This window comes from Silene latifolia, chromosome 6, assembly GCF_048544455.1.
Source record: "Silene latifolia isolate original U9 population chromosome 6, ASM4854445v1, whole genome shotgun sequence".
NCBI classification, from domain to species: domain Eukaryota; kingdom Viridiplantae; phylum Streptophyta; class Magnoliopsida; order Caryophyllales; family Caryophyllaceae; genus Silene; species Silene latifolia.
In genome coordinates, this window is record NC_133531.1 from 132,932,596 (window position 1) to 132,951,118 (window position 18,523).

The 18,523-nt window shown below is 38.5% G+C and overlaps 1 protein-coding gene and 1 long non-coding RNA gene across 2 annotated transcripts in view; one reads left to right on the forward strand and one right to left on the reverse strand.

Moving 5' to 3' along the window:
- The window catches only part of LOC141588711 (cytochrome P450 87A3-like), an 80,758-nt gene extending 63,406 nt beyond the window's left edge, over nucleotides 1-17,352 (reverse strand). The window contains exons 1-9 of the mRNA XM_074410140.1: nucleotides 17,153-17,352; nucleotides 16,767-16,989; nucleotides 15,630-16,566; nucleotides 14,100-14,359; nucleotides 13,676-13,729; nucleotides 13,441-13,590; nucleotides 12,997-13,248; nucleotides 12,606-12,695; nucleotides 12,434-12,512 (exon numbers count right to left, since the gene is read on the reverse strand). Of these exons, the coding sequence (XP_074266241.1) occupies nucleotides 12,434-12,512; nucleotides 12,606-12,695; nucleotides 12,997-13,248; nucleotides 13,441-13,590; nucleotides 13,676-13,729; nucleotides 14,100-14,359; nucleotides 15,630-16,566; nucleotides 16,767-16,989; nucleotides 17,153-17,352 (2,245 nt within the window). The remainder of the gene's footprint in view (nucleotides 1-12,433; nucleotides 12,513-12,605; nucleotides 12,696-12,996; nucleotides 13,249-13,440; nucleotides 13,591-13,675; nucleotides 13,730-14,099; nucleotides 14,360-15,629; nucleotides 16,567-16,766; nucleotides 16,990-17,152) is intronic.
- LOC141659018 (uncharacterized) lies at nucleotides 185-2,397 on the forward strand. The gene is made up of 3 exons (XR_012549569.1): nucleotides 185-315; nucleotides 414-522; nucleotides 2,300-2,397. It is a non-coding gene; the product is annotated as an uncharacterized LOC141659018 (long non-coding RNA).
- Nucleotides 17,353-18,523: the final 1,171 nt, after the last annotated feature.

Genomic DNA, 18,523 nt, shown 5'->3' on the forward strand with positions numbered 1-18,523 from the left:
GTCTTGACGGAATTTGCATTTGACTTACGGATTTAATTATTATTGAAACAAGTCAAACCCGACTCGTAAAAATCCCGACTAAAAATCCCGCACTTCCTTTTTTCCTTTCCTTCTCCCTTACACGGCTGACCAGCCCCTTCCTTTCTATTTTTTTTTTCTGATTTTGGTTCCTATCATCATCATCAACATCTCAAAAAGACCAAAAAACACCATTAACATAATTTCAAGCTCAAAATCGACGTAATTTCTTCGTTACTAGTCCGTTTTTCGCATAATTTACCTTTCCGGAATCCCCTCGACGCGATCTACAACTTGGTACAATTTAATTTCAGTTTTATTGAAGTTGTTTTAAGACCAATTTTCGGTATTTTCGGTTTTATATGCTTATTATTGTGTTTTAATTGTTTATTTAGGTGAAGGATTGGAAGACGAGTTCGGGGACTCGTATATTATAGAGGATAGCGGCTAGTGTCGTTAGGGTTTGGGTTTTCAAGGTGTTAATTGCTCTTTTTCTAGCTTAAGGTAACATATTTCGAGTTACTCGACGGATTATTATCACAATCTTTGTTGTTTTGGATGTTTTGTGATTTTTGGTTTAAGTAATAATTTTCGCATGTTAAAATATGGTTGCATGCATGCTTAATTTAAGCCTTTTGGTTAGTTTAAGTTAGGATATTAGTAATGGAACGATTAATTAATGATTGGATGATGTTAAAACGAGTTAAAATGAAGAAAAAACGGAAAATTAAGAGGTATAGGGTGACGGGCAGCAGGCCGGCAGGCCGTGGCAGGCCGTGGCAGGCCCGTGGCAGGCCCACGGCTAGCCCACGGTTGGCCGGGTCGGTCCGTCTTGGTTTCGCGGTTTTCGTACAATCTTGGTCTTTTCGGGTTAATTAAGGTTAGAATAGTATAAGTAACAAATGGGTAGTATTTTGATAGTAACAAAAATTATGTTATTGGTAAAATTGTGCTTATATTAATAGTTATCACATGTTAGGGTAGTTTACAAAAGGAAATTGTAATTAATAGGCTCAAAATGAATTTTATAGCTATAATTGTAATGTTTTGTTGATTGTGCCTTAAAACCGAGCCTTAGTCCCTTTGACTGATGCGATGTCAGTTAATTGAGTGATTGGTCAGCCGCAATTTGACCCGTACCTGTCACAGGGCTGGGGTTGCGGGTAAAAATTCGGTTGAATGATTTAGATAATCGGCCTTTTTCTTGTTTTAGGCCATTTATTATATCTCTATTTCACATGTGTAGTTAGTTGAATTTAAATAGCTTCTTATTTAGTTAGTTGAATTTAAATAGCTTCTTATTTTGTAGTAATGGCCCTAGTTTCCCCTAAAGCCTTAAATATTGTTAGAATTGTTAGGATTGGAAATTAGTATTGAGTACTTATTGAGGAACCGTTGATTGGATTGTATCTTGTATATAGCCTTTCACATGATAGAATATTAGATTTTATGTTGGTAAGTAGGACTTTTTGCCCTCTTATGGTTAAGTGGGTGTCTTAAATGACTTGTGTGGTGAGTCTAGTATGGTGTGGGCTAAAGTATTCAAGTGGGACTAGTGGGACTAGGTCCTAGGTGAGTATTTCGGCCTTCATCATAGATAGGTCTTTATAGTCTCTGACGAGTATATGTTCACTGCTTGATAGCCTTTGTGTTCCTGACTAGTGGATTTATATCCAAGTTGGGGCATGACCTCAGGTACTTATTTTGATAGTATGGGGTCAGCTTAAGTACTAGCCAACCCTTCGGTGGTGTCCTTAGGGTACTCACTTCACTTTGTTTTAAAAAAGTTGTGGGTCTTGGGTGCGGTGGTGTGTATCCGCATGTCTAGGTCTGCGCAGATTTTAGGCTAGGGTTGTGTTGTCTCTTGGCCATGTTTTCTTAATAGTAACCGCTGAGCCAAGATACCGGTTCGATTACCTTCCCTACCTCGTGGTATAGACTCGAGTTACAAAGTGACTATTGACGGTGCTAAGAACTTATGCCTGTCTTTGATATATTGCCCTTTCTTGTATGGTGATTTTATGAACTGTAATAGGTGAGATGTAAGCGGATTCTGATTGATAAAGTTTGGATTCCTATTTGAGTGATATGATTCACATGATAGATTAGTGGTCAGTTTAGGGGTCATAGGTCAGAATTACATGATAATTACATTGTTTATCATATTGCTTACATGTTTTACTACATGTTACATTAATTTTGACGATTCGTGGCTGGGAGGACTCGAAGTTACTCCCCACTGAATTGTGGCTTTCGTGTTTGTATAAAATGCGATTGACAGGTTGTTGATGCTTTGTTGGGGGTCACAGACGAGCTAGTGAGCAAGGAACCTTGGACCTAGTTTTTGGCTATTATTATAGTAAACCTTTTATCTTTTGGTTTGTATATTATTGGAAGGGACATATGTCTCCCTTTTCTATTTTGGGTTGTATCATTCTACTTTCTATCTAGCTATGGCATAGTAGTTCATCAGCTTTTGCAGGGTTTTGGCACCCGCTTCTGGGAATGTTGGACTTCTTGAGTTGGATTGGTTGTGAATGGTTTAGTTAGAAAAATTTTTGAAATTGCAGGTTTTTGGATAGTTGAACCATTTACAAACATATCCTACCAGTTTTTCCGTAGAATTTACGCATTTAAGTAATTAGATAACGCTAATTTTTAAGGGTGTCACAGTTGGTATCAGAGCCTATTGCTCCCGACGCACGTTTGTGCACCCCACTTAGAATCACTTGACCTTTAAATAATAAACTTGAGAGAAGGGTAGGATGGGTAGAATTAGGATTTTATGTGGTAGTCTGTTTGTGATTGCTAATTGATAGGTACTAATTAATTTTCTTCTTTTTAAGATGGCTCCGCCAAGAAGAGATATTGATGATGCTATCTTACTAGTTCTTACCCAAATTCTCCAAAATCAACAAAATCAACAAAATCAACAAGCTCCTCTTCCTCCGCCAGCTGAGGGTACTCCAGGCACCTATACCACAGGTGGCTAATCGGTGACCGAATCAACACTCCCACTTATGGTGGAGAGATTGATCCAGCTGCTCTTACAGGGTGGTTTAGGGAGTTGGAGAAAAGCTTTACTCTATATGATGTCAAGGAGGAACATAAAGTGAAGCTAGCCTCTCATTTCCTTGTACGAGAAGCAGACCGGTGGTGGTCCATGACTGGGCCTACCGTTTCAGCTGAACCAGGATTTGATTGGGTACGTTTCAAGGAGTTAGTGGAGGCCCGTTTCTATCCTCAAGAGTCAAGCGAGCAAAAGTTGAAGGGATTCATGGAGTTGAAGCAAGGAAGCCTTCGTTGGACCTTCACTGATAAATTCAATGAGTTGGCTCATTATGCCACTAGATTAGTGAAGGATGACAATGAAAAAGCCTTCTTCTATCTTGAAAATCTCTCCCCTAAGATCAAAAGTATGGTCCGTCGGGATTCCACTAGCTTTGTTTCAATTTATAATGATGCTTTGTGGGCCGAGAATTCATTGAAAGAAATTGAAAGTGAAGCTCGTGCAACTAGTTCTAGTCTTGGCAAGAGGCCTTTATATCCCTCTTCTAGGCCCTTTACTCCTTCACCCAGGTTCATTTTATCTCCCTCTGACCCAAACAAGAGGAGATTTGTTTCTAATGTGCAAGCTAACCGGGGTGGTCAATCTTCAGCTGTTAGTGATAATAAAGGTACTAGGGACCGACTGTGCTATAACTGCAAGAAACCAGCACACCCTGGTAAATGCTTCATTGATCCTACCGTATGCTTTTCTTGTAACAAACCGGGCCACAAGGCCAATGTTTGCCCGGAGAGGAAGGTGATGGCTCCTACTACTCCTGTCGTCCCAGTGAGGCCAGTGAGGCCGAAGGGTCGGATCTTTGTTATGAGCCGAGCTGAAGCTGAGGCACATCCTGATATCATTACTGGTACATTTTCTATTTTTGATGCTCCTTGTTTGGTACTATTTGATACGGGTGCCTCTTTATCTTTCATTTCGATAAAACTTTCCAATAAATTATCACTTGAATCATCACAAGAAGAAAGTACATCTATATCTTTACCCTCTGGTGATGTTTTTTCCTGCTCAAAAATCTATCCGGAAGTTCCTATTTCTATTGTGGGATCTATATTTCCAGCAAATCTTTTCCAATTTCCACTTGAAGAATTTGATGTCATTTTGGGCATGGATTGGTTACATACTCATCATGCTCGATTTGAATGTCGAGACCAGAAAATAATTCTTACAAACCCTTCAGGTCACCGTGTGTCTTATCAAATGGTTAAAAGACAAACCGGTACTAAACTAATTTCTGCTATGAAGTTTGTCAATGCAATGAAAAAGGGTCATCAAGCCTTTTTGTGTATGGTGACTACTTCTGATTCTTCTTCTCTGCCTCCTAAAGAGAACATTCCAGTAGTATGTGAATTTCCCGATGTTTTTCCTGATGAGCTACCGGGAATTCCTCTTGAAAGGGAAGTTGAATTTGCTATTGATCTTATTCCTGGTACCGGCCCTATTGCTAAAGCTCCTTATAGGTCGGCACCGTCGAAATGAAAGAGTCAAGACTCATTTGGATGATTTGATTGCCAAAGGTTTTATTCAACCCTTGACTTTTCACCTTGGGGTGCTCTGTTCTCTTTGTAAGAAAGAAGGATGGATCTATGCGATTATGCATAGATTATCGTGAGCTCAACCGAGTTACTATCAAGAATAAATATCCTCTTCCTAGAATTGATGATCTTTTCGATCAGCTCCGTGGTGCTTCTACTTTTTCTAAAATTGATCTTCGTTCGGGCTATCATCAAATTCCAGTCCGAGAAGTTGACATTCCTAAAGCGCCTTGATGACGAGATATGGTCATTTCGAATTTCTGAGTGATGCCATTCGGTTTGACCAATGCTCATTTGTATTCATGGATCAGATGAACCGTACTTTCAGAGAACACCTCGACAAGTGTGTTGTAGTGTTCATTGATGACATCTTGATCTATTCTAAATCTGAAGAAGAACATGTCCAACACCTTCGTGTTATTTTAGAGATTTTGCGCCGTGAAAAATGGTATGCTAAATTCTCTAAATGTGAGTTCTGGTTACCTAAAGTGACCTTCCTTGGGCATGTCATTTCAAAAGAGGGTGTTATGGTAGATCCTGCCAAAATTGAAGCCGTTGTTGATTGGAAAAGTCCAACCAATGTTTCGGAAATCCGTAGTTTCCTTGGCTTGGCGGGTTACTATCGGCGATTTGTGAAGGATTTTTCAAAGATTGCTAGGCCGATGACTCAGTTGTTGAAGAAAGAGTCTAAATTTGTGTGGTCTGAAGAATGTGAAAATGCCTTCCAGGAATTGAAAAAGAGGTTGACTACCGCTCCGGTGTTGACCTTACCTGAAGAAGGAGTGGACTTTGATGTTTACTGTGATGCTTCTAAGCATGGTTTAGGTTGTGTCTTGATGCAAAAAGGGAAAGTCATTGCTTATGCCTCTCGACTTGACTTAGAGTTCATGAAGTTAACTACCCGACTCATGATCTTGAATTAGCTGCGGTAGTACTTGCTTTGAAGATTTGGAGACACTACCTCATTGGAGTCCATTGCAACATCTATACCGACCACAAGAGCCTGAAATATCTCTTTACCCAAAAAGAGTTGAACATGAGACAAAGGAGATGGTTAGAATTGGTGAATGACTATGATGCCAATCTAATTTATCACGAAGGAAAAGCTAATGTGGTGGCTGATGCTCTTAGCAGAAAATCCTGTCATTCTTTAAATTCTTTTCGGGACTTACCTCCTGAACTTGCTCTAGAACTTCAAAAGCTAGGAGTAAGCCTTGTAAAAAGGGGCTCTCATCATCTTGATGCCATGTCAGCTGAACCTGACTTCCACCGTGAGATCCGTACTTGCCTTCCTAATGATCCTACCTTCATATCCATTCGAGCTAAAATTCAACTTGGGCAAGCTAAGGATTGTAAGATTGATGATGGTGGGTATCTCCGTTATCATGGTAGAATCTATGTTAGAGTGCGGTGATTTGAGAAAAAGAGTTCTTGATGAAGCACACCTTTCTCCTTACTCCATTCATCCGGGAGGTACCAAAATGTACAAAGATTTGAGATTACAATTCTGGTGGCCTAGGATGAAAATTGAAGTTATGGAGTATGTCAGTAAATGCCTCACTTGCCAGAAAGTAAAGATAGAACATCAAAAGCCCGGGGGTTTGCTTCAACCCTTGGATGTTCCTCTTTGGAAATGGGAGTCTATTGCCATGGATTTTGTGATGGCTTTACCCAGGACTTCCACTGGGAAGAATGCTATTTGGGTGATTGTGGACCGATTGACTAAATGTGCTCGGTTTATTCCCATCAAAGAAACCTGGAGTTTAGAAGTTCTAGCTCGTACCTATGTGGATGAGATAGTGCGCTATCATGGGGTTCCTAAAGATATAGTTTCAGATCGAGATCCTCGATTTTGTTCTCGTTTCTGGACTGCATTACAGGAGGCCTTGGGTAGTAAACTATTAATGAGCACTGCTTTTCACGCTGCCACTGATGGTCAAACTGAGAGAACAATTCAAACCTTAGAGGATCTTCTTCGTGCCTGTGCCTTAGATTTCCAAACTTCTTGGGAGAAATGTTTACCTTTGGTTGAATTCTCTTACAACAACAGCTATCAAACTTCCATTAAAATGGCACCATATGAAGCTCTGTATGGTAGAAAATGCCGTACTCCTGTCTGTTGGGATCAAACCCAAAATGTTCCAATGTTAGGACCTGATTTGGTGACCGAGTCCATTGAACAAGTTAAGATCGTTCGGGAGCGGATGAAAGCCGCTCAGGACCGTCAAAAATCATATGCTGATGTCCGTCGTCGACCACTTTCCTTTGAGGTTGATGATCAAGTATTCCTTAAAGTGTCACCTATGAAAGAGGTGAAACGGTTTGGCGTTAAAGGGAAGCCTGAGCCCTAAATATATTGGACCTTTCCTGGTGATTGAAAAGATTGGTCCTGCTGCTTATCGTTTAGAATTGCCCCCAAATCTGAGCAAGGTTCACAATGTCTTCCATGTTTCTCAATTGAGGAAGTACATTAGTGACCCTAGCCATATCATCCAAGAAGAGATTCTTGAATTGGAGCCTAACTTGGTGGTTGAAGAAAGGCCAATTCGGATTCTTGACAAAGCCAACAAGCAACTTAGGAGCAAAGTTGTACCTCTAGTCCGAGTTCTTTGGCGTTGTGGAAATGTCGAAGAAGAGACTTGGGAGACTGAAGCTTCTATGTTAGCTAAATATCCTAAATTGTTTTCGTAAGGTATTCCTTTTCTTACTCTGTTTCCGAGTTACTAAGCCTTGTATAATCATAATTTAGTAAATATCATTCTTACTATAGAATTTTAAAACTGAAATTTTGAAAATACTTTTATGATTTTCAATGATTTTAGCATTAGTGAATGTTGAATCTCGTTGTTGGTGACGTCCCAATAATGGGTTTTCTCATTTATTGGTGTAGAAATATTTTTATATCTTGATATGAATATGGATGTTCTTGTCTGATCAACAAGAGTATCACCGTTTCATTGAAAAGATACCTATATTTTCTTATAACTATAATTTCTCCTTCTAAGTTTCGAGGGCGAAACTTTTTAAAAGGAGGGGTGATTGTAACGCCCCGTAAATTTCGGACCGTTAATATATTTCAAAAATAATTAATTAATCAAGTAAAATTTGACAATAATGTATTTAAAGTAAAAATAATTCAAAGAAATATAATTTTATTATATTTCGAAGAAAAGTATTTATTTTGATAGTTTTGAAATGTTTAAAAATAGTTTAAACCGTGTAAAATCTTTTATTTCGAGATAAGGGCGTATCGGGGGGAATATGACAATTCGTTTGAACGTTGGGTAAACGAATTTGGAAGTGGGTCGTATGAATACTCAATTTTATTGTAATCTCGTGTTTAAAGACTTTGGTCTTGACGGAATTTGCATTTGACTTACGGATTTAATTATTATTGAAACAAGTCAAACCCGACTCGTAAAAATCCCGACTAAAAATCCCGCACTTCCTTTTTTCCTTTCCTTCTCCCTTACACGGCTGACCAGCCCCTTCCTTTCTATTTTTTTTTTCTGATTTTGGTTCCTATCATCATCATCAACATCTCAAAAAGACCAAAAAACACCATTAACATAATTTCAAGCTCAAAATCGACGTAATTTCTTCGTTACTAGTCCGTTTTTCGCATAATTTACCTTTCCGGAATCCCCTCGACGCGATATACAACTTGGTACAATTTAATTTCAGTTTTATTGAAGTTGTTTTAAGACCAATTTTCGGTATTTTCGGTTTTATATGCTTATTATTGTGTTTTAATTGTTTATTTAGGTGAAGGATTGGAAGACGAGTTCGGGGACTCGTATATTATAGAGGATAGCGGCTAGTGTCGTTAGGGTTTGGGTTTTCAAGGTGTTAATTGCTCTTTTTCTAGCTTAAGGTAACATATTTCGAGTTACTCGACGGATTATCGTCACAATCTTTGTTGTTTTGGATGTTTTGTGATTTTTGGTTTAAGTAATAATTTTCGCATGTTAAAATATGGTTGCATGCATGCTTAATTTAAGCCTTTTGGTTAGTTTAAGTTAGGATATTAGTAATGGAACGATTAATTAATGATTGGATGATGTTAAAACGAGTTAAAATGAAGAAAAAACGGAAAATTAAGAGGTATAGGGTGACGGGCAGCAGGCCGGCAGGCCGTGGCAGGCCTTGGCAGGCCCGTGGCAGGCCCACGGCTAGCCCACGGTTGGCCCGGATCGGTCCGTGCTGGTTTCGCGGGTTTTCGTACAATCTTGGTCTTTTCGGGTTAATTAAGGTTAGAATAGTATAAGTAACAAATGGGTAGTATTTTGATAGTAACAAAAATTATGTTATTGGTAAAATTGTGCTTATATTAATAGTTATCACATGTTAGGGTAGTTTACAAAAGGAAATTGTAATTAATAGGCTCAAAATGAATTTTATAGCTATAATTGTAATGTTTTGTTGATTGTGCCGAAAACTGAGCCTTAGTCCCTTTGACTGATGCGATGTCAGTTAATTGAGTGATTGGTCAGCCGCAATTTGACCCGTACCTGTCGCAGGGTTGGGGTTGCGGGTAAAAATTCGGTTGAATGATTTAGATAATCGGCCTTTTTCTTGTTTTAGGCCATTTATTATATCTCTATTTCACATGTGTAGTTAGTTGAATTTAAATAGCTTCTTATTTAGTTAGTTGAATTTAAATAGCTTCTTATTTTGTAGTAATGGCCCTAGTTTCCCCTAAAGCCTTAAATATTGTTAGAATTGCTAGGATTGGAAATTAGTATTGAGTACTTATTGAGGAACTGTTGGATTGTATGCTGTATATAGCCTTTCACATGATAGAATATTAGATTTTATGTTGGTAAGTAGGACTTTTTGCCCTCTTATGGTTAAGTGGGTGTCTTAAATGACTTGTGTGGTGAGTCTAGTGTGGTGTGGGTTAAAGTATTCAAGCTGGGACTAGGTCCTAGGTGAGTATTTCGGCCTTCATCATAGATAGGTCTTTATAGTCTCTGACGAGTATATGTTCACTGCTTGATAGCCTTTGTGTTCCTGACTAGTGGATTTATATCCAAGTTGGGGCATGACCTCAGGTACTTATTTTGATAGTATGGGGTCAGCTTAAGTACTAGCCAACCCTTCGGTGGTGTCCTTAGGGTACTCACTTCACTTTGTTTTAAAAAAAGTTGTGGGTCTTGGGTGCGGTGGTGTGTATCCGCATGTCTAGGTCTGCGCAGATTTTAGGCTAGGGTTGTGTTGTCTCTTGGCCATGTTTTCTTAATAGTAACCGCTGAGCCAAGATACCGGTTCGATTACCTTCCCTACCTCGTGGTATAGACTCGAGTTACAAAGTGACTATTGACGGTGCTAAGAACTTATGCCTGTCTTTGATATATTGCCCTTTCTTGTATGGTGATTTTATGAACTGTAATAGGTGAGATGTAAGCCGATTACAGTTGATAAAGTTTGGATTCCTATTTGAGTGATATGATTCACATGATAGATTAGTGGTCAGTTTAGGGGTCATAGGTCAGAATTACATGATAATTACATTGTTTATCATATTGCTTACATGTTTTACTACATGTTACATTAATTTTGACGATTCGTGGCTGGGAGGACTCGAAGTTACTCCCCACTGAATTGTGGCTTTCGTGTTTGTATAAAATGCGATTGACAGGTTGTTGATGCTTTGTTGGGGGTCACAGACGAGCTAGTGAGCAAGGAACCTTGGACCTAGTTTTTGGCTATTATTATAGTAAACCTTTTATCTTTTGGTTTGTATATTATTGGAAGGGACATATGTCTCCCTTTTCTATTTTGGGTTGTATCATTCTACTTTCTATCTAGCTATGGCATAGTAGTTCATCAGCTTTTGCAGGGTTTTGGCACCCACTTCTGGGAATGTTGGACTTCTTGAGTTGGATTGGTTGTGAATGGTTTAGTTAGAAAATTTTTTGAAATTGCAGGTTTTTGGATAGTTGAACCATTTACAAACATATCCTACCAGTTTTTCCGTAGAATTTACGCATTTAAGTAATTAGATAACGCTAATTTTTAAGGGTGTCACATACTCATTCATTTTATTTGTAAAATCTAAATAACGAATGGAGATTTTTACAAAAAAATGCACAAATTTTTATTTTTTTTTTAGAAAATAAGAAAACTTGAAGAATTTTCAGAAGGCTTGAAGAATTTTCATAAAAACATGAATTGTGATTAACCACTGTTTTTAACTAATTAGCAAGCATATAAGAATTTATGAATTTTAATTCATGTGATAATTTGATCTTATTAAATTTTCTGTCGATTATCATTTAGTGGAAGTTGTATACATTGGAATACTTTACTTTTTTTTAGTGTAGGTGAGGGGCGAACCTCGAAAATTAATTAGCTATTACACGGGGAATAGCTACCCCAAGAATGTCCTCATGCAAAATAAAATGTAATTCCGCTGAAGTATAATCGACAACACTAATGTCGGATAATCAACCATTAAAATACTTTATGAAATCATAGAGTGTATGATATAGTATGAGTAGAGCATGAAAAATTGTGACTTTTATATATCATGTAGTTAGATAAGGGTAGATATAATACTATTTCTGTCAGAATATCAAATTTTGAAATACTTTTAGATAGAGTCTTTACTCCTTATGAACCAAGAAAAGAAATTATATAATACAATTAAAAAATTAATTAGTTATTAAGAATAGGAAAACAACTTGAGAACATAAGTAGTCACTTATTTAACATTGTGACATGGAGTGATTGATCGAAAAATTTGAGTTTGAATAAATAATAGTCTATGCGACTTTATTTACTTTACAAACATGAGTATTATTAATTAAATAAATAGATACCAGTCTTTTAGTAATTGATTAATTTTTGCAATGACGGTTTTAATACTATTCCATATTTAAAACAACGAAACAAGTTTGATTTCGTAAAAATTCGGAAATCCATTTGTATATGGTTGTTGCTTAAGCGTCATATAAACATGAAATAATTTGTATCTACATACGACAACAATGGGCCCCTTTCTAGCTTGGGCCCTAGGTCGTCGCCCCTCCAGACGACCCTCAGAATCGGGCCTGAGCCTATCTACAGCGCATTTCATTGAATCAATGACATGATCCTGCAATGATTAACATTCATGCAGTCTAAAGTTTAAAATCAAGAGAGAAAAGTTTTTGCATTGAATAAACAAGTAGGAAATTTTCTCTTTGCTTAGACCACAAAGCTGACAAATAGTCGGTACCAAAGTGAGATAAGCACTCTCAGATTAGATGCCACCTGAGATTTTATACATAGAATTAGGACCTCTCAGATTCTCATTTTATTATGTCTTGATGATTGATTGGCAGAGGAAAGAGATAACAAGCATTGCTTATACCTGTATTTTGTGACTAAGCAGTGTAAAAATACAGTCATTTGCACCTTGGTGAAATCTGTCCCAACACAAAATCTCATACCCCCTCCAAACGCCATGAAATGTTTGGATGCGCCATTTATTTCGCCTCCCTGAATGATAAGCAATTTCATGTTCATCTTCTTGTTGGTTTTTATAGTTTTATATCACGACCGATTTATGAATTTCTCAGGAATGGAAGAAATAGCAGGACTACGTTGTTTACCTGCCATCTCCAAGGATTAAATTCAAGAGGATTTTCATATCTGCAGGGGTTTAAGTATACAATTTGGAGGACAAACCATTACTCCCGACTTCTTTGGAATGGTGTAACTGCATTCCAAATTTATAAGGTGAGTTATGTTTCTTGAATATAAAGTGAATTAACTTGAATTTATAGTTGTTAAAGTAGACGTTTGTTTTGTAATGATGATTGATGCATACCCTTGTAGTCAAAATCTGTCATTGCTTTTCTGAAAATGTCGGGAACTATGTTTGCCAGCCTAACTGTTTCATTGATGAACTGCAATATAGATTGGTAACTAGTTAAGGTTTGGTAGAGCTAATATGAGATGTACTGTCAATGAACTTTGCTTGCGAGGCTAACGCAACTGACCTGAAATGTGTATGTCATTAATTTGTATTCGTTCCATGCAAGCGGAGAGTCTTTATTTTCACGTCTTCTAAGAATTTCCTCATGCTCTTCCTGTCAATTTGTCAGTCTGTGAGTTCAAAGCTCGATACATCTGATTCTCTGAATAGTGTTTATGTAATTAAAGTATACTAAGTTCTCATATAAGAGGATCTCATGGTCATAATTCATAAGACGGCCCCTTGTAATGAAGCTACCCCTTTATTTCAGTATTAAAATCATTTAGCGGGTTGATAGGTGACGTTTTATAGTTAAATGGGTTAGCCTCGCATTAAAAAAGCGTGAGACTGTCTCTCAAGAGACTGTGTATGAAGAATTGATGATTAACTATGAGTTGCCTACTATAAGCTCTTACCGTCAGAGTTTTCAGCACCAAAGGATAGTCTGTGAGAAATTTCATTGCCAAAGTTAGAGCCAGGGAAGTTGTCTCAAAGCTAGCAAACAGAAGCACAAACATTAGATCCAAAGCAATTCCTTCTGTTAGGAGCGTTCCCTCCTTTGACAGGTCCTCGAGGATAAAATAAAAAAAGTCCCTCTTATGTTTGCTAGGCATCAGTCGCCTCTCGTGTAACATGTTCTTAAGCATCGTCATTGCCCTCATTCTTCCCTGTGGCGATAATACAGTTTGCTTAGAATTTGGAAATCGTTGGTTTTATTTCTTTGATTGCAGAATGGAACAGAGATTTTTCTTAGTAAAAGATCATACTGTTAATAAAAAAGGATACAAGCATCGAAATTTTTTATCAAAAGTAATGAAACACAAATCTGTAAAGTTTGAGTAAGATATGATTTAGTCGACCTGTAAGCACTTGTGGTATGCTGTACCAGGAATGTTCAAAGGAAATGAGATCAACCCCTTTATAAATGCGACAAAGCTGTCCCTTAGATTTTCTGAAGAGTTTTCCTCATTATAGCTGATCAACTTTTTTGCGGTGAGATTGAATATCATCTGAAGAGAAATCATAGAGAAGAGTTAAGTTAAACTTTGCAGGAATATGACTAAAGTAGCTACCTAGAATTTTGAAATAACTTACACTGGCTGTTGAATCCTTAAGCTCGACTAAGTCTGGACGTGACCATTGATTTAGCTTTTTTTTTTTTTTTGGTTAAAGGGAACATTTATAAAAGTTAAGCAAGTCTTACAAATAAGCTACCACTACACACAGCCTTACAAGGTAGGGCAACAAAAAACAGTCCGGTTGCCTAGCGAAACACAACAAAAACCAGCTACACAAACACGACAAGAGAGGTTTAAAATTACAAAACAGGGGTACAACAACAACACAGGGAGAAAGGACGCAGCAACTGAGCTTCTAAAGATAAGGTGTGATCGATCCATGGTGGGGGTTGAGTTAAAACATGGAGGGCTCCACTATCATCCATACACAGCCTAGCGTGCTTGGCTAGCAAATCGGCGATTTGGTTAGTCCTCCTATCTTCGAAGGAAAGACGGCAAACTTGGAAGTGATCCTTTAGCACCCTGCAATCATTTATCAAATTTCTAATCCGAGAGGGAGCAACACTATCCAAGGAGATGAGTTTGTTAGCTTGTGCACAGTCGGTAGCAAGATAGACATCAGTCCAGCCCGCTTCCAAGGAGTAAAGAAGGGTTGTTCGAATTGCTATCAACTCAGCACATAAAGCATCTTCGGCATTGATAGTCTTCCATCCGCCACAAGCCCAAATACCATTATGGTCCCTCAAGAAGAAACCAATTCCTGCATGTTTGTCACACGAAATCCAAGAAGCATCGACATTTATGTTAATAGTATTACTAGCAGGGGGAGTCCATGAGAGGTAGTCAAAGCAGGAGGTGGGTCTAGGTCAGGGTGACTGTTTCTGGTTGTGGTATATTGAAGGGCCTGGTTTTTAATCATGTGGCAAGTGTCAGTAACCGGGATAGAACGCCTTTGGAAGACCCATGCATTACGCCTTTTCCATATCAGCCAAACACCGAAAGAAAAAATAGTGTTCCAGGACTCCTTACTACACTCAAGGTTACAAGAGAGCCAATCCATGATAATACCATTGTAAAATCCCGTCGGAATATCAAAAGTGTCCCACACTTGGCGGGCACGGACACAGTTTCTTAGGGCATGGAGGGCATCCTCATTGTCAGAAGGGCAAAAGGGACACTTATTGGAGGCACACACACCCTTAGTGTAAAGGGATGTCCTAGTGGGAAGACGATCCCAGCAAGCGAGCCAAAGGAAAAAACGGATCCTTGGAATAGTGGGGGCAGCCCACACAAGGTCAAAATTTATAGCCGGAGAGTTGAGCAGCTTTGGTCTAAAGCCATGGTCGTAGGCCCGGAAGATGGAGAATTTATTTTGATCAACAAAAATAGATGCATGAACATCCGCAAAATTAAAAAGAGAGATGGGGACACTCTTAATAAGTTGGGTAATAGTAGGAGGAAGGGAAAAGGGGCAATTGTTGAGACACCACTCATTGTTAACAATACGCTCACAGACAAGAAGGTTCTCCTCATTAAGAGGCAAGGGGCCTTGAACGAGGTTTCTAAAGGGGCACATCAGCAGCCTAGACATCAGACCAAAATCAGACCGTCCCTCCGTTCCCAACCACCCATCTAGACGACTCAGTGAAGAACTGCCAAATCTTACCGAGATTCCCCTAGATATGAGATCCACGATTGAACCTTGTGGGGGATCTCCCACTAAGGTATTTGGCCCGAAGAGTTCTAGTAGCAAGATTAGAGGGGAAAGAAGTCATTTTCCAACAGAGCTTAGCAAGATAAGTGTTATTTTAAAGTTGACTGTCTCTAAGCCCTAGCCCCCATTGAGAAGTGGGAAGGGTAAGATGGTCCCAAGAAAGCAGATGAGATCCTCTCTTACCCCCTACATCACCCCAAAAGAAATCGCGCACAATAACGATTGATATCATCGTTAATTGTTTTTGGGAGGGAAATACATTGCATCCAATAGGCAGGGATAGCATTCAAGTTGGACTTGATCAAAGTGTACTTGCCAGCCCTTGAGAGAAAATTGGATTTCCACAGAGAAAGCTTGCTACGGACCTTATCAACAATAAAGGACAAGTCATTTCTAGAAGGACGTCTACTGGTAAGAGGGAACCCAAGGAAGGATCCGAGACCATTGGATGCCTTGATGTCCAGGGACGTACAAAAAAGAGAGGTGATGTTTGTATCAGCATTGGGGGAGAAAAGAATAGTACTCTTCGCTTTATTAACAGAGAGACCAGAGGCTTGGTGGAAGAGGTTAAAAGTTTCTTCAAGGGTCCGAAGGGTTTTATGATCCACCCTCCCAAAAAGAAGCAAGTCATCGGCAAAAAGAAGATGGGAAAACTCCATAGCAGAGGCTCCTTTACCAATGGTAAAAGGAGTCCAATCACTCGTGCTACAAAAGTCATCAATGAGTTTAGAGAGGAATTCCATGCAAAGAATAAAAATAAGGGGGGACAAGGGATCGCCTTGCCGGATACCTCTAGAAGGGAGGAACCAGTCAGTTTGGGTACCATTAAAGGTAACTGACGAAGACGTAGAAGAGATACAACTCATGATTAGTTGGATAGTGTGATCATCAAAATTAAGGTTGGATAAACAATGCTTAATAAAACTCCACTCAAGGCAATCATACGCCTTCTCCAAATCAACTTTCAAAGCAAACCAGCCATACTTACCTTTCCTAGTCTTCATAGAGTAAATTATTTCTGATGCAACAATGAAATTCGTATCAGTACCTCTACCTTGAAGGAAACTGCTTTGAAATGGGGAGATAATAGAAGGAATAATATGTCTAAGACGTAAAACGAGGATTTTAGTGATAATTTTGTAAATGGTGTTACAAAGGCTAATGGGTCTGAAATTTCGAAGGGACTGAGGGTTTGGGACTTTAGGAATGAGAACAATTTTTGTTCGATTAAGACTCTCTGGAATTCTCCTCGTCTAAAAAATATCCAGAATGAAAGTAAAAAGGACGGCGTGAGTGATGTCCCAATGGTCACGGAAGAAGGCAGCATGGAAACCATCCGGGCCCGGCGCCTTGTTGGGCCCAAGACTAAAAAGGGCTTCTCTAACATCCAAAAGGGAAGGAGGGGAGGCTAGAGAAATTTGAGGGCAGTTGCTACTAATGCTAGGCAAGGTACTTGTACATGATTTAGCTGTTTGAGCACCATGTTTTTAAGGTACTTGTACATGAACCCGTGTAAAGAGCCTACCTTCTCCCGTCCAAAAATCTCTGTAAAAGTGTCTGGATACCAGCTCTGAAACATGTGTCCTTCTTGTTGAAAGATCAAGTAGTTAAGCTCTGCATCAGCTGAAATTATAATCGGTCTCCCCACTAGACTGGTTCGGAATACTGGCCCATACCTGTAAGCATCAAAAATACACAATGTAGAATCAGAGGTAAGCAAAGATGATAACCCAAACACTATTTTCGCATAAATGCAAATGTTCTTTACGAACTTTGTTTCACATTAATGTTCTTTGATAACAAAAATGTTACTGACTAATATATTACCCTGAAGTTTACCTTTCCATTCTCATTTTGACAAAGGATGGGATGTCAAATGAGGTGTTTTTAGCGAAGAATTGAAGAGTTTCACCAATGAGCGGCCATCCCATTGTACCAGGTGGGAGGTTGCCATTATATTTCGGGTTATACCATTTGTATACCCAATGTGTGATGCATATAACAACCACGGCAATAAGGCTTAGAACAAATGGAGACATCGGAAGTTCAATGAGACCTCAAACTCGATTTCTTAAAGAGGAGTATATATGATTATTGTTATAGGATGAATGATAAGTAGAAGTTGATGGCATGCATGCATCTAAGCACTATGAATTGAAGCTACTTAAATAGTCAGGGGGAACTTGCATCTAGTTGGTACAAAGCTTTAGAATACTAGTTAGTTGTACAAAGTAGTTGGAGATAGAGTTGAAAATCCTATAAAGTATTAAAATTATTATTTATTTGGTTTAAAATTGATTATTTTGCTTCCCTATACTAGTCCTTCCTTTGTCAACTCCTTATTTAAATACTATCTTTAAAGCTTTGAATGATTATGAAGCTTACTGGATGTTTCCTCTTCTGTTACTTCTTTCAGTTTATATGTATGTGTGCATGTTCATTTATTCTAGCATAAAACATGTTATGGAGCAGATTATATGTGGCCGGACCATGGTTGCATCGTTCGGGTTTTGTCGGCTGATCATTTGCCGTAACACAACGAAGTTCGTTCACCAACTAGGATGATAGAGTTTCTTTTAATTGACGGGGTTAGATCTTAGTCGCGTTTTTACGAACTCAAGTCCATCTCCTGAATCAAACACTGAAATATGTAACACTGGCCCGAATTCTGGTTTCGGGCGAATAAAAGGCGACTTCATAGAATAGTCGCTAAATTGGTTGGATGACATATAAATCTCTTGTAAGACCGTCCTATCCCTTGACTTATTTTGAGCCTCTTGAGGATAATGTGTAAATCATTGTTATTCACTGTAGCATGTTATTTCAGTGTAATCTATTTTATGTTGGTTGCATGACCTATGCTACACAAAAGCCACTTGCTTTTGTTATTTTTATTTGTGTTTTGGGAATGAAATCTTATGTTGGATTTTATTTGCTGTTATGTTTGTAGAATGTCAAGATTAAGATCTATCATGCACCTTCAAGATATGCAGCAACAACCATGGATACTGGTGAGATTTTGTGCCTGCATTTTTTATTTAAATTTGCTTGCAATTTGTTAATACTCTATACTAAATATGTCGGGTCACTACATGAAATTACTCCCAACATAATTCAACTTCAACTTCAACTTCAACTTCAACTTATGATTTACATTTACTTATGAATCGGTTTTTATGCGAATACCTCCTATCTTATCTGGCGGTTTGG